General features: G+C 39.3%; 1 protein-coding gene across 1 annotated transcript; it reads right to left on the bottom strand.

Moving 5' to 3' along the window:
• Nucleotides 1-2,302: 2,302 nt before the first annotated feature.
• Nucleotides 2,303-3,298, bottom strand: LOC308269666 (taste receptor type 2 member 14-like; the record flags this gene model as incomplete). The annotated part of the gene is made up of 1 exon (XM_080705030.1): nt 2,303-3,298. The coding sequence occupies one exon, from the start codon at nt 3,296-3,298 to the stop codon at nt 2,303-2,305; it is 996 nt and encodes a 331-aa protein (XP_080561156.1).
• Between the last annotated feature and the right edge of the window lie 11,136 nt (nt 3,299-14,434).

Below are 14,434 nucleotides of genomic sequence, written 5' to 3'. Positions count from 1 at the left end.
ACCTATTTTTTATATTTTATTTGGAAACAGGATCTTATCAAGTTGCTGAGAGCTTCACTCAGTAGCTGAGGCTGGCTTCAAATCTGTGTGATCCTCCTGTCTCAGCCTCCCAAGTGCTGGAATTACAAGCATGCGCCCCCATGTCCGGCTCTCTCTCCTCTTTAATTGAAGAAATATCAAGATGGAGAGATTGGTTCTCTTGAGCAAATAAAGAATGCTCATGAAATCCAGGTACATTATGGGTGGGTTACTGCCCAGGCCATGACACTAAGTCCACTCTGTGAACCTGGATGATCAGTTTTATATCAGCATATTCTCTTTCCAAAACAAATCAATGCTGGAGATAAAGAGGAAAGAATCCCAAAGGGCTTGGAGAATATTTTGTATCTTTCCCTGGTTACAACAGTCCTCCAGTTATATGAAGGTATAAAGTAAAATTTCAACAACAATCCTGCCATTAGTGGTACTTGATAGTAAGCTTATTATGTCTGGAGTATGGGAGCCACACCTAATCTCCAGGCTGAGATTTACAACCTCCTGACCTAAGGCACTTTGTTTCTGGAGATGCATTAAAGTCCCGGTTTTCTTTTACATTCTCTGACCAATGTCAAGCAGAAAAGGACCACAGTATGTGAAAGGAGAGTTTGAGGCTATTTGTGGAAAAAAAAAACTGCTCAAAATAATCTCTACGCATGCACTTTATCTCCCTCTGTAGTGTATGTCTCCTGGCTGGCTTGGCAATGAAAGCTGAATTCTCTTTTGCTCAGATGCAAATGAAGGTATATTGGTTTTCATAGTTTTGCAGTTCGCCTTGTCTGGACTCTGAATAATTTGGGTTCATCAGTTTACATGTCAGCTTAGTAAAATTTTAAAACCTCATCCACAGACCATGCAGAGAAAATTGAAATTGGTCGATGGAACTTACTATATTTTACAGTGTTGCTAAACCTACACATTCTTTTAATAAATTTACTACTTATTTACTGGCAGATTTATTTATCATTAGGCAACCATATAGTCTGCAAAAAATAAATGTTTTATCATTGTCATAAGTTTACTTTTATATTGCCAATTTGCTCATAACTCTAACAGAAAACTCTTCTTAATGCTACCATCAGTGTATAACATTCTGTACTTCAGCATTAAACTTAATGGCCTTTTTTTAGTACACACCTTTTATTGGGAATTATCATTTTCTTTTTCATTTATTGAGTTAGTGAAAAATAATATTTTAACGCATGTTAATGGTCAGAATTTAAAATGAGACAGACAACATGGAGATTTAACCAGGAAACATGTCACATAAAGAATTACTGACTAAACTGGGCAGGGTGGCACATGCCTGTTATCCCAGTACCTAGGAAGCTGAGACAACAGGATCATAAGCCATCCTTGGCAACTTAGACTTTGTCTTAAAATTAAAAAAATAATTAAATAAATAAAAATGGCTTGAGTGTAGCTAAGTGGTAGAAAACCTTGTCTCAGAATCTTCAGTATTAAAAAAATTGGTTATAAAAGGGGACTGGGGTAATAAAAATTAGTTTATAAAGAAGTACAGATGATTCTATGGAACATAAAATAATCAACAGATATGCGATTAGCCATTCTTCTCAGGACTACGATGTGCAACTCAATCATGATCCTATTTACACACACACACACACACACACACACCCCAAAGGAAAGTACAAGCTTCTTTGAAGACACCAAGCTGAACCTGTAGAAATGGATGGAAGTCCGCTGTCTACACTTGGCCACAAATCCAGCTTGAGGCTCTTGGGAAAGCTGTTCATAAAAAAACAGTCATGCCAGAGGTGCTCTGAGTGAAACTATTTGCGGGTTGCTGGGAGAATTTTCTGGGTGCTGGGTGCTGTGTTCCTCCAGGCACTTCAGGAGCTGAGCCTGGAGATGCCACCCACAATGGTGATCCGAAAGCAAAACACTCCAGATTATCTGAATCTTGAGTTTTTTTTAAAAAAGTATGACTGTGGGTTTTAACATTATAATATGAACATTTAATATCTTTCTAAATTTGCTGAAATGGGGTTTGGGCTTTTAATTAATTTTTGCAAATAACCCTTTGGTTTTACTATCATTTATGTTTATATATATGTTGTTGTTCTGGGCTTCAGACCAGCAGAGTCCTGGGTCAACCTGATGAAATTATCTCAAGACAAAAACCCTTGAGTTGAGAGGTGAGGGGGGAGAAGGAAAGAGAGTCAACCTCTGACACAAACCTCCAGTCTCCCTGTTATTGGTAAAGATATACAGGGGTTGAAGTTTAAGATGATCCCCACACAGTCTATGGACTTGATGACCCTGTATCTTTGAACCTGCTCTTCAGGCACCGCAGCACCCAAAGAGACACCTGTCTCAGCTTCCCATTCCCCAGAATCAGGACAAATGAGTGAACTGAAGGAAAAATCATTTCAGTGGTCCAGACAAACAAAATGATGGGATTTTTCTCCACCAAATCAAAGCTCCAAAGGTGTGCAAAAAAGGACAGAAAGAAGATGGAGTAGAGCAGGAGGAAGGTGACCACATTCTGCAAGGCCTTCACGTGGGCCGTGGTCCTGGCGTCTCTGCATCCTGGGGCGCTACGGTGCATGGTCCTCAGATGCCTCCACAGGGAGGAGATGAGCAGGAGAAAAGCGGTCAGGGAAATACTAAAGGGTACGACTGTGAACATAATGTTGTTCCACAAGAGAAACTTGGAAAACTGTACAAACATCCATGAACTTGAACTGTCAGACATGTTTCCTACAGATCCATGCATCCACGCATGGATAAATGTGTTCATCAGCACAATGTTTAAAAACAAGAGCAACACAGACACCAGCATAGTCATGAAAACCACCTTTTTAACTCTCCACCTTAGGTAGAGAAAGACAGAGTTAGAAAACTTGGCAATCTTGAGAAAATAAAAGATGATGAGGCTTGTAGCGAGCCAGATGCTACAATGGTTGGCTATTCTTAAGGGAAGAAAAACCATCCATACCATTTTTGCAGTCTTCATTAAAGCGGGGTAAAACACAGATACCCACCAAGCTAGCAATATTAACCAGATCAGAGCAATTCTGCTCATGGCCAGCATGGTGAGGATTCGATCAGCTGAAGAGATCTTCCTTCTCCTGACCCAGTCCACGCAGTTCACCAGGGCAATGAATCCATTCCCTAGATTCCCAATTACAAATTCCACACTTAGAATGACTGTCAGTATGCTTTCTGTGATGCCACCCATTATCTGGAAAAGAATATTCCAGTTTCTAATATCGCTGATGAGAACTTCTACACACATCCAACTCTAATGATATGAATGTCTGGTTCTTCAAAGGCAAATGATACCTTTCATTTGAAACTCACAGGACATTAAACCCCGGACGCCAAGGTGCACTGGAGACTTGGTTCTCTCTCTGTTTTCCTCTTGGACATCTTGTATGTATTCAGGCTGCTTGGCTGGGCTTACACTGTGTTCCTCCCATCCTTTCTGGAGGATTTTGTAGTTGATGAGGAAGACAGAAATAAATCCTCATTTGCTAATATTCAAATAAACATATATTTATTTGCATTGGTTAGCCTTATTTACATAATTTAATCTGCCTGTTAAATTTAGGGCATATAGCATTACAAAATAGTAACATATGTGCCAGGCAGCCATAATCTGAACTGGTCTACGGAACGTTCTCAGCACCCAACATTTTCAAATACTTTAAAATTAGGACTAACTTTCGAGTTCCATTTATAAGGAAAAGTGTCAGAAATCACCACAATTACTGGAGATTTTGAATGCTGGGGACATTTCATTGTGCGGCAACTTCCTTCTCAAAGGGTTGGTTAATGACTCAAAGGAAAAGGTCAAAGAATTATTGTAAATAATTACATGTGGATGATGAGATTTTTCTATCTGCAAAAGACAAGGGAAGGAGTGTAACATACAAAGTCCATGTGACAGCCCAGCAAGGCAATGGCCTCGAGTCAGCAGACACACAAACACAGTCTCTCTCCCTTTTGGTGTCCACCAAACCAGACACTAAATAGCAAAGACCTTTAACATCAGCACCAAGACTGCAGATCCTATCACATGCTCTTCCAGAACATTCTCCAAGAGGCTGTGAGCAGCCTCTTCCTGCTGATGGTTCATTTGAATTTGGGGAGCCGCCCTCTGCTCGGGTATGACTCTAGCTCTCCACTGCCATCTCCGCACACTGCTGGACATGTGTGTTAATATCTCGGAACCTCAGCATCTTCATGTGAAAGATAGTATTACACATATGTGAATGTTAAATAGTTGTAAGATATAATGCCTTTCTGCCACATTAATGTTATGTCTTATTTTTAGTGGCTACCTCCTACAGGTGTCCACATTTTATATTATAGCATCTGTTTCTCATTAAAATTACTCAAAAGAAACATAGAGAACATGTTGACAATATACTTTTCCACAAACAAATCAGAAGATGTTGACAATATACTTTTCCACAAACAAATCAGTTAAGTACACGAGGAAGGTAAGAAAATATAAAGCAAACACAAACCTGGCAGTTTGAATGGATATCATTGTGAAAATAAACCTGAATAAAAAATTCTTGAGCTGGGCATAGTGGCACACGCTTGTAATCCCAGCATTTGAGAGGCTGAGATAGAAGGATCATGGTTCGTAGACAGGGTCAGGTACTTAGCGAGGCCCTTTGCAACTCAATAAGACCCTGTTTCAAAATGAAGAATAAAAAATAGGGTTAGGGGTGTGGCTAGGGGATGTCTCTTGGTTCCATACCCAGTAACGAAAAAAAAAAAAAAATTCTTCTTCAGTCCTAAAAATATACAAGACTATGCCATACTGAAGGCCGAACAATTTTAAGAATAGGGCACATAACATAGTCCCTCTCTTTGTCTCTCCTCTTGAACATATATGTTAAATTTTCATTTATTTTATAATTCACATAAAATTTTGATTTAAATTTTATTTCTGCCTTACAAATCAACATTAATGACACTTAGAAATAACAAAAGTCCATTTTAATTTTGTGTTGGCCACTCTTCAGTTACTTTAATTTACTGATCCTACAATAACATGGCTCTTTTCCACACTAGTAATATGCATATATGTAACAACAGAAAGTATAACAAAACACCAATGTTCTAGTGTGATATTTAATTAAGAGACTATAATAATTATGTCCTGCTTCCAGACTTCCGGGAAGATGGCGACCGAGAAAAGCGGGGCTTAAGAGTCCCGCTAACAACCAATCTCCATTACCACAAAAAGAGCGCCTTTCATAGCCAGAAAACACCATCACCAGAAAAACAAAAAAACCACCAGGCTCCAGAGAGAAAGCGGACTGAGAACAGAGCTCAGGGCCACAGAGGAGACACACGCGCCCGAGGACGCGGCAGCAGCGCCATACTGCCGGCGGCAGCGGCGAACTCAGCGGACGGCTACAGCAAGCCGAGGTGAGCCGATGCGGAACAGCCAGGCGGGATCTTTCGGCGCAGACAGCATTTAAAGCTCCCAGTGGCTGAGCTCAGCACACGCTGGAGGGATTCAGAGTGGAAACCAGAGAAGAAAAAATACGCCAGCCTCATGGCCGAGGGCGTGGCAGAGGCGCCATATTGCCACCGGCGGCGGCAGCAGCAGTGAATTCACCGAGACCAGTACAGCTACATCTGCGTACTCAAGAACAGTGAGTCAAATTGCGGGCCACAGAGGAGAAATCCCAGTATTGTGCCTCCTGGGACTTGACCCAGTGAGGGAGTGGTGGTGGCAGAGATATCACACCATAGGAGAGCGTGCAACCTGGCACCCCCAATAGTTTAAAGCAGCCTCTATCGACTCCCTGGGTCGGAGACTCTGTGATACAACCCAGTAAAGGAGTAGTAGGGTCTGAGATAATACAGACTCGAGATCCAGAGCACCTTAAGTGAAGCCATAGTGACCCAAGGGAAGAACCCAGAGAAGGCACAAACCTCCGAAATCATGGGAAAGAGGAATAACACTGGAGTAATGAATGTGCACAACCCCACAACATCAGAACCTGATAAAACAGAAAATCAGAGATTTCTAGAAGATCAAATCAGGAAAATAACTGTAGAAATAATAGAGGTGCTTCGAAAAGAACTCAGAGAGAGCCAAAAAGAGATAAAGGATGCAATTAATGAAGTAAAGGTCTCAATTCAAAGCACAAACAACCGATTAGACCACATGGAGAACAGAATCTCGCTCTTAGAAGATGAGCAATCCAAAAATGAATGCATAGTTTCTAATCTAGAAAAAGATATCCAACAGCAGGAATCTGACATTGAAGAAATATGGGCCCATCTTAAGAGAGCTAACCTAAGAATAATTGGAATAGAGGAGGGAAAAGAAAGTGATACCAAAGGGATCAACAATCTCTTCAAGGAAGTAATAGCAGAAAATTTTCCAAATATAGAGCAAGAGGTTGATACACAGATCCAGGAAACTTATAGAACTCCCTTTAGACAGGATCCGAGAAGAGGATCCCCACGCCACATAATTGTCAAAATGACCAATGTGGAAGCCAAGCAGAGAATCTTAAAGGCAACAAAAACAAAGGGCCAACTGACATTCAGAGGCAAACCAATTAGAATCATTCCAGACTTCCCAAACCAAGTCATGAGAGCCAGAAGGGCTTGGAGTAACATATTCCAAACTCTGAAAGAAAACAACTTCCAGCCAAAAATTTCCTATCCAGCAAAACTTTCTATCAAATTAGATGGAGAAATAAGAAGCTTCCATGACAAACAGAAACTGAAGGAATTTATGTCTTCAAAACCAGCGCTAGAGAAAATACTCAAAGAGATTAACTACAAAGAAGAAATAGGTAACACTCACCAGAACCAGAGAAACAAGAGTTTCCATCCAACAGACAACTAAGATTGGTTATCTGTGGAGATTCATTATTTATGTTAGTCTTTTACCTATCTCTAAATTGTATTGTTTGCCTTTATTGTTGTTAATTTTTAGGATTTCTAGTTGGAATATTAATATACCTTCAGATATAGCATTTGGAAATATTTTTTCCAATTCTATTAGTAACTTTTAACTCTGTTTACATTGTCTTTGGATATACAATATTTTCTTTTATTTTTTAGGGAGTTTGTATATTCTTCTGTTGCCTGTGCCATTGAAATCATATCCAAGAAATCACTGCCAATTTCAATGTTGTGAGGTTTTATGACCCAGATTTTCTCCTAAAAGTTTATAGTCTTAAGATTTATATTTAGGTCTTTTATCTAGTTTGAGTTAATACTTGTATGTGGGATTAGGTAAGGGTCCAATTTTATTCTTTTCCATGTAATTATTATTTTTCAACAATATTTAGTTAAAAGATTATTATTTCCACCACCAAATCTTCGTGGAAACCTTGTCAAAAATAACTTGACAATATAGGGAAGAAGTTAGCTCTAGGCTTGTATTTAACTCCAATGGTCTATATATCTGCCTTTAGAACAGTACTACACTGTTTCAATTATTGTAGCTTTATATGGTTTGAAATCAGAAAATATACATCTTCTAGCTTTGTTTTTGCTTCGAGATTGTTTTGGGTATCTAGAGTCCATATTCCATATCAGGATAGATTTTTTTCTGAAAAATAAATATATGATAGTTTCACCTAAAAAAGAAAAAAATATTCTCTGGTAAGAAAGAAAGCAAAAAGAAATATTGAAATGTTATCTTTAAGTCATCAAAAGCTTGGTATCAGACAAATGAAACTGTTATGTGAGATTATCATTTTTAATTTTGGATAAATTGCTATAATACTAGATGTCAACCACTAAGCCAAGCATGGGAGGGAGGGATGGGGAGAGAATGGGGTGGGGATCGGGTGGGGGCTGACTGGGCGATGTGTGCATGTATGTCTACAAAAGTTTGTATTCCACTATGATGTATGAATACAGTGCACCAATAAAATAAAATTAAAAAAATAAATAAATAAATAAATTAAAAAAATAATTATGTCTTTCTATTCCTGTGCACTAGAATTAAAGTGGACGGTGGTACATATTTGATAACTACTTTGGAGAATAATATGTACTTACATATTTCTAATAATGATCAACTCCATGAATAATTTTTAAATCTGAAACTAATAATATAGATAGTAACTGAGAGTAAGGCAGTACAAGAATTTTGAGAAATTTAATTTTTAATTCTTTTTTTTTTTTTTTTGGTGGTACTGGGGTTTCTGGAAGCCCTTCTACCTCTGGGCTACACTTCCAGACCTATTTTATATTTTTATTTGGAAACAGGGTCTCTTAAGCCAGAGCGGCTGGCTTCGAACCTGCGTGATCCTCCTGTCTCTGCCTCCCAAGCGTGGGGATTACAAGCGTGCGCCACCACGCCCGTGTTTTTTAATTCTTAAATTGTATCTTATACTGGTTATTCTCTTGCAATGGAAGTTTTTAGTGTATTTTTATCAAATATATACATTTTATTTTCATTTCTTATCTCCTATTTGGGCAAAAACTGCTACATTAAATTAGTTTTATATTTATGAATTTACAAAATTTTATTTTTAGTAATTATGCCTAATTTGCATATACATTGACATATTAAATTATTTCAACTTAAAAATCTAAAAGTATATTAATGAACCAAAAATATATTATTTACTATTCTAAAGATTACTTACAAGCCAGATGTGGTGGTGCACGCTTGTAATCCCTGTGCTTGGGAGGCTGAGACAGGAGGATCACACAGGTTGGAAGCCAGCCTCAGCTGCTTAGTGAGGCTCTCAGTAACAGGGTCTTAGTGAGACCCCGTTTCCAAATTAAAAAAATATATATATAGGTCTGGGAGTATAGCCCAGAGGTAGAAAGCCTCTGGGTTCCACCCCCAGTACACCCCCCGGATTACTTACATTAGAATGTTCAGCATAACAGTCTTCTACATGTCAGTATATTCATAAAAACCTTGCATGTGGGCCAGGTCTGGTGGCACACACTTGTAATCCCAGTACTTGGGAGGCTGAGACAGGAGGATCACGGTCACAGATAGCCTCAGCTATTCAATAAGGCCTTATGCAACTTACTGAGAACTTGTTTCAAAATAAAGAATAAGAAATATGGATAGGGGTGTAGCTTGGAGGGAGAATGCCCCTAGGTTTCATCCCCAGTACTGCAAAAACAAAACAAAACACACAAAAAAAATTCTTGCATATGTACTGCTAAGCTTGTAATAAATTTAGAAGGTACTTATTCATAAGGTAATTTTGAAAAATTCACAAAGTTGAAAAACAACAGATCAATCTTGGGAAAATACAACTTTATACAACACAGGAATGTCGTGTGAGCTGTTTTCCTCTGTGGACCTACGGGCCTGCCTCTGTGGATCTGCCCTCGGGCCACCACGGCAGGGACAGAGGCTTGTCTCAGCTTACTGTTTCCCAGGATCGGGACACAGGAGTGGACCTCACGGAAAAGTCATGTCAGTGTCCATGCAAATAAGGTGACTGGATTATTCTCCAGCAAACCAGATCTCCAAATTTAAAAAATAAAGAGAAAGAAGATGGCGTAGAGCAAGAGGAAGGCAACCATGATCTGCAAGGCCTTCATGTGGGCCACGGTGCTGGCGTCTCTGCTCCCAGGGATGCTGCACTGAATGGCCTTCAGGTGCCTCCACAGGGAGGAGATGAGCAGCAGAACAGTGGTCAGGGACACAGCGAAGGGGATGAACACGAACATGGAGGAGATGAGCCAAATAAGTCTGGAAATTTGTGCAACCCTTCCTAAGCCAGAACTATCAGCTATGTTTCCTTTAGACCTATCAATCCAAGCATCAGCAATCAGAAGAATCAGACATCACTAGTACTGTTGATACTACCATTTTTCACTCTCCACTTTAGGTAGAGAAAAATAGGGTGCAGATAATTGGCAATCTTGAGAAAATAAAAGATGATGAGACCTGTGGTCAGCCAGGTGCTAAAATGACTGCTTACTCTCAAGGGAGTATAAATAATCCTGAACATTGTTCTGGTTTTCAATAAAGCTGGTGAAACACAGGTGATCACCAAGCTAACGATATTTACCAGAGCAGATGAATTCTGGAGATGACCAGAACTGTGAGATGCTATCAATGGTGAGATCTTCCTTCTCCTGACCAACTCCACACCGTTCACCAGAGCAATGAATCCATTTCTTAAATTCCCAATTACAAATTCTACGCTTAAAATGACTGTAAATATGCTATGATGCCACTCGTTATTTATTTTTTTGTATAAATAATACCACCCATTATTTATATATATACAATGTCCCAGTGTGTAAGTCTAAAGATTTTGTAATTCATCCATCTAATATGCTTTGTATGTTGGATTCTTTCAGAGTTAGTAATATTGTCCTTGTTAAAAACTCACACACAGGATGGCAAACTGCAAAGCATAGATTCACTGAAGACTCACTTCTCAGTTTCCTTCATGACCATCTTGCATTTTTCCAGACAGCTCAGTTGAGCTTCGTCTCGATACTGTGAACCAATACCCTAGCCTGGAGGCTTTCGTAATCGGAGATGAATAAAACGTGGCCCTCACTTGCTCACATGCAAACACACACTCACTTATTTGCATGGTTTTGCTCTCTCTGCATAGTTTAATCTGGCTGTTTAAATCTAGGTAAGTATCCTACAGAACACTAACCTACACACCAGGCAGCAATCAGTTAAACTAGTATATGGCATTTTCTGCCGGGGTCCAGCCCTAGCAGGAGTCGGGGGTCCGCGAGCGGTGGGGTAAGGAGTCGGCGAAGTACAGTGGAGAAACAGCACACAGGCTCAATGGAGAGTGAAGCTGCTCTCTTTATTTTTTATTTTTGCTCTCTTTACTTTTGGTTTTGGCAAGCATTTTATACTTTCTTTTTTGGCTACATTCTACTCTTATTTTTTTCAGAATTAATACAGCAGTAAATATACAAAGAACTAATACATCAAGGCAAGGTGGCAGACGGCCAGTTTCTTTTTTAAGGGACCATTAATATTTCCTCTTACAAGCAACCAAGGAAAAGATCAGAATTTTATTAACTACTAATGTAATATCATAACAATATTCTATAATAAGCATTAAGTTGTCTGATTGATGTACATCGTTTTTTAGTTAAAGGGCACTACTGAGGAGAGAAACATTTACTTTCCCATGTCCCAAGGTTGTGCCTGGGTAGCCATCTATTCTGCTGCTGTCCACCTACCCAGTGTATGACCAAGGGGGTAGGGTTACTGGGGGGTCAGTAGCCACTCTACCATAGCCTACCTCTGATAACATATTCTGGCCGTCCAGAACTCATGACGGTGGGAACAACTTGTCTTGGGTCTGTTTTAGGTTTATTGTTAATATTTGCTTTGGAAAAGCCTGGGGAGGATCAGTTGCCTTTAAGGCTTGTTTTGATTGTGATTGTCTGAGTCTTTATAGAATTTTATTATCTCGGTTATTAATAACATAAGTCTCAAGCACCTTTTTGGTAACAAAGGCAATTTCAAAAGATCCCCAAATACCCATACCTAACACTACTCCCCAGAAGGAGATGCTGCGTGCCCGTTCCAGGGAATGTCTGCCGTGCAGCATTCCTGCTAAAATGAGCCTTGCTCACTTTTAGACTGGGAAGAAGATGTGGCAATTTCTAAGCAATTTCTGCATTGGGTCCAAATAGGGATCTATGCATGTGCTGTCTAATCTCTTTCTATAAATTTTGACCTCTCTAGTGATCTTGCATTATTTTTTCAGAGCTCATTAGTGAGAATAATTCATGTTTACCACTTGCATTTTACAATGTCATGCTTTCATGCACAAATATGCACATTTTCTCAGAGTATATATTTATTAGGGTACAAATTCTATTTTTCCCATGAAAAATTTTCCATTTATTAAAATTCTCCCCATTATGTGACTGCCTCATTCTTACTACTATTACAGTTAAGATATTGTTTTAAAATGCTTTTGAATATGTATCATAGAGTACTAAGTGTACGTGTTCAGCAAACTGGAACAATTTTATCTGTGGATGGAAAATAAGTGGGAATCCATTATCCCATGAAACAGACACAAGGTGAATGAGACAAGAATTTTCCTCACTCTCATCTTCTCCATGGCTCAGTAGGGACCATATCTCCATCAGCACCAGACACCTTCAGAGGTTCAGCACCTGTTCTATGAGTGTCAGTTTAGGTAGCCAGGTGGATAAAGGATGGCACACTGCTTGGTCAAAGTGGGGAATGAGCAGTGTGATGGAATTGGTCCTCTGCAATATCTAAGGAGTAAGCAAGGGACCAGTTCAACAGACTCAGAAAAACTATCTGGAGAGCAAAATACATGCATTGTATATCTCTGAGATGGCACAGTGAGACAGGGGTTATGGGTGTGCTGGGCTGACCCATCCTTTAGGCCCCTGGAACAATACTGAGCAAACAAAGTCAATGGAACACATCATGAAGAAACTCACAGTGCCCTCCATGAGAGAGAGAGAGAGAGAGAGAGAGAGAGAGAGAGAGAGAGAGAGAGACATATGGAGAAGGGATAGTACCATTGCATGGGAAAAAGTTTATTAAAACTATCTAAAGACAGAGACACACACTTACCATCAGTGTAGAGGAAGAAGGTCCCTCTGGCGTGGCTCTTTCCAGGAAGCAAAGATGAGTTAATGTAACAAGTATCCAATATCTTAACAAATCATACAATATATACACTTTGGAAAAGGGTGCTAAAGTCACACAAGGTTACAGGCTCCATCAGTTTCATTTCTGCTACAAGTCACACCATGGTCATGTTGACTATGAAAATTTTTATTCTTTCAGCTAGCATCTCATCTGGCATGGAACAGGGAGAGAGATCTGTTTCAGCTTGTTGTTTTCCCCAAATCAAAACAGTTGAATGAACTGAAGGACAAAGGGTGGATGTAGCCTGGAAAGAAAGAGGGTTGGTGCGTTCAGCAGCCTGTGAGAACTCTGGCCTGATGTGCTTGCAGACAGAGTGCACATCGAGCAACAGGAGGAAGGGGACCAAGCTGCAGAGCCTTCAGGTTGACCTTGGAGTTGGGATTCTGGGATCCTCTGCCGTGGGGCTTCATCTGCTGAGATGTCTACATAATAGTAGATGAGTAACAGAAAGTGGAGCTTGGATATCATAAAGTCTATGGAGTTTATTAGAGTAAAAACAATATGAGGTGCATGCCTCAGTTGGGGCTTCTGTTTCTTTTTTCTTTACACTCAGTCAACTGCTCAGTCTCTTTAGTGTTTACCACCAGGAGATTAAAAAAAAAAAAACCACCACCATCTCCAACAATATCACCAGAATGACACTGTTATCTCTTCTTTAATTCTTCACATATCAAGTTGGAGAGGTTGGCTTCCTTGAACAATAAAGAATGCTAAGAGGCTCATAGAAATCCCAGTGTTAATGACGGGTTACTGCCCAAGCCAGAACAATAGTTCTCACTTGTCCACTGTGTGAACCTAGATGATCACAGTGCTTTATCTGTGTATTAACTTTCCCAGACAAACAAGCCCTGGAGACCAGCCAGAGCAGGGAGAATCCTGTGGCCTCAGCCTGTATTCTGTGGTTTTCTCTAGTCATTGAACTTCACCAATACTATGAAGACATGAGCTAAATTTTCAAAAACAATCCTGCCACAACTGATGCTTCATAGTAAACTCATTGTGTTTGGAGAATGGGAAGCCATGCCCGATCTCATGGCTGTGATATAATCTCCTGATCTAGGACTCTACCAGCAACCGGTTTCTGCAAGTGCATGTAAAGTCCTTGTTCTCTTTTACATTATGTGACGACTGTGAAGCAGAAAAGGACCACAGTATGCTAAAAAAAGAGTTTGAAGCCATTTTTTTTTATTGAAAACATTGCTATTCCCAAGACAGCTCAAAATGATTTCTATGCATGTAGAGATTTAATATTCTTTCATAGTCTGTAGATTTTCCTGGCTGGTGTGGCAGTAAGAGCTGAATTCTCCTTTGCTCAGATGTAAACAAAGACATATTGGCTTTCATGGTTTTGCAATTTGCCTTGTCTTAATTCTGCTTAATTTGGGTTCATCAAGTTTCCATATCAGCTAGTAAAATTTTAAAACCTAATACACAGACCATGCAGGGAAAGTCTAAATTGATAGATGGAACTTACTATATTTGACAATACTGGTAAACTTACTTATTCTTTTAATAAACTTACTACTGTTTTCTGGAGGATTGATTATCATTAGTTAAACATATGTTCTGCAAGAAAAATAATTTTTTTACCACTTTCATAATTTTCCTTTTATATTACCAAATTTCAGTGGCTCAAACTCTAATAGAAAGCTACTCTTATTTCTAATATTACTGTAAAAGATTCTATATTTCACAATTAAATTTAGTGTTCTTTTTTGTTTAGTACACATATTTTAATGGGCTATTATCACTTTCTTCATATATTGAGTCAGTGAA

The sequence above is a fragment of the Muscardinus avellanarius genome (genome assembly GCF_963383645.1).
Source record: "Muscardinus avellanarius genome assembly, chromosome: 11".
Classification (NCBI taxonomy): Eukaryota; Metazoa; Chordata; class Mammalia; order Rodentia; family Gliridae; genus Muscardinus; species Muscardinus avellanarius.
Note: the sequence above shows the minus strand (reverse complement) of the source record. Positions and strands in the feature narration are given on the sequence as shown.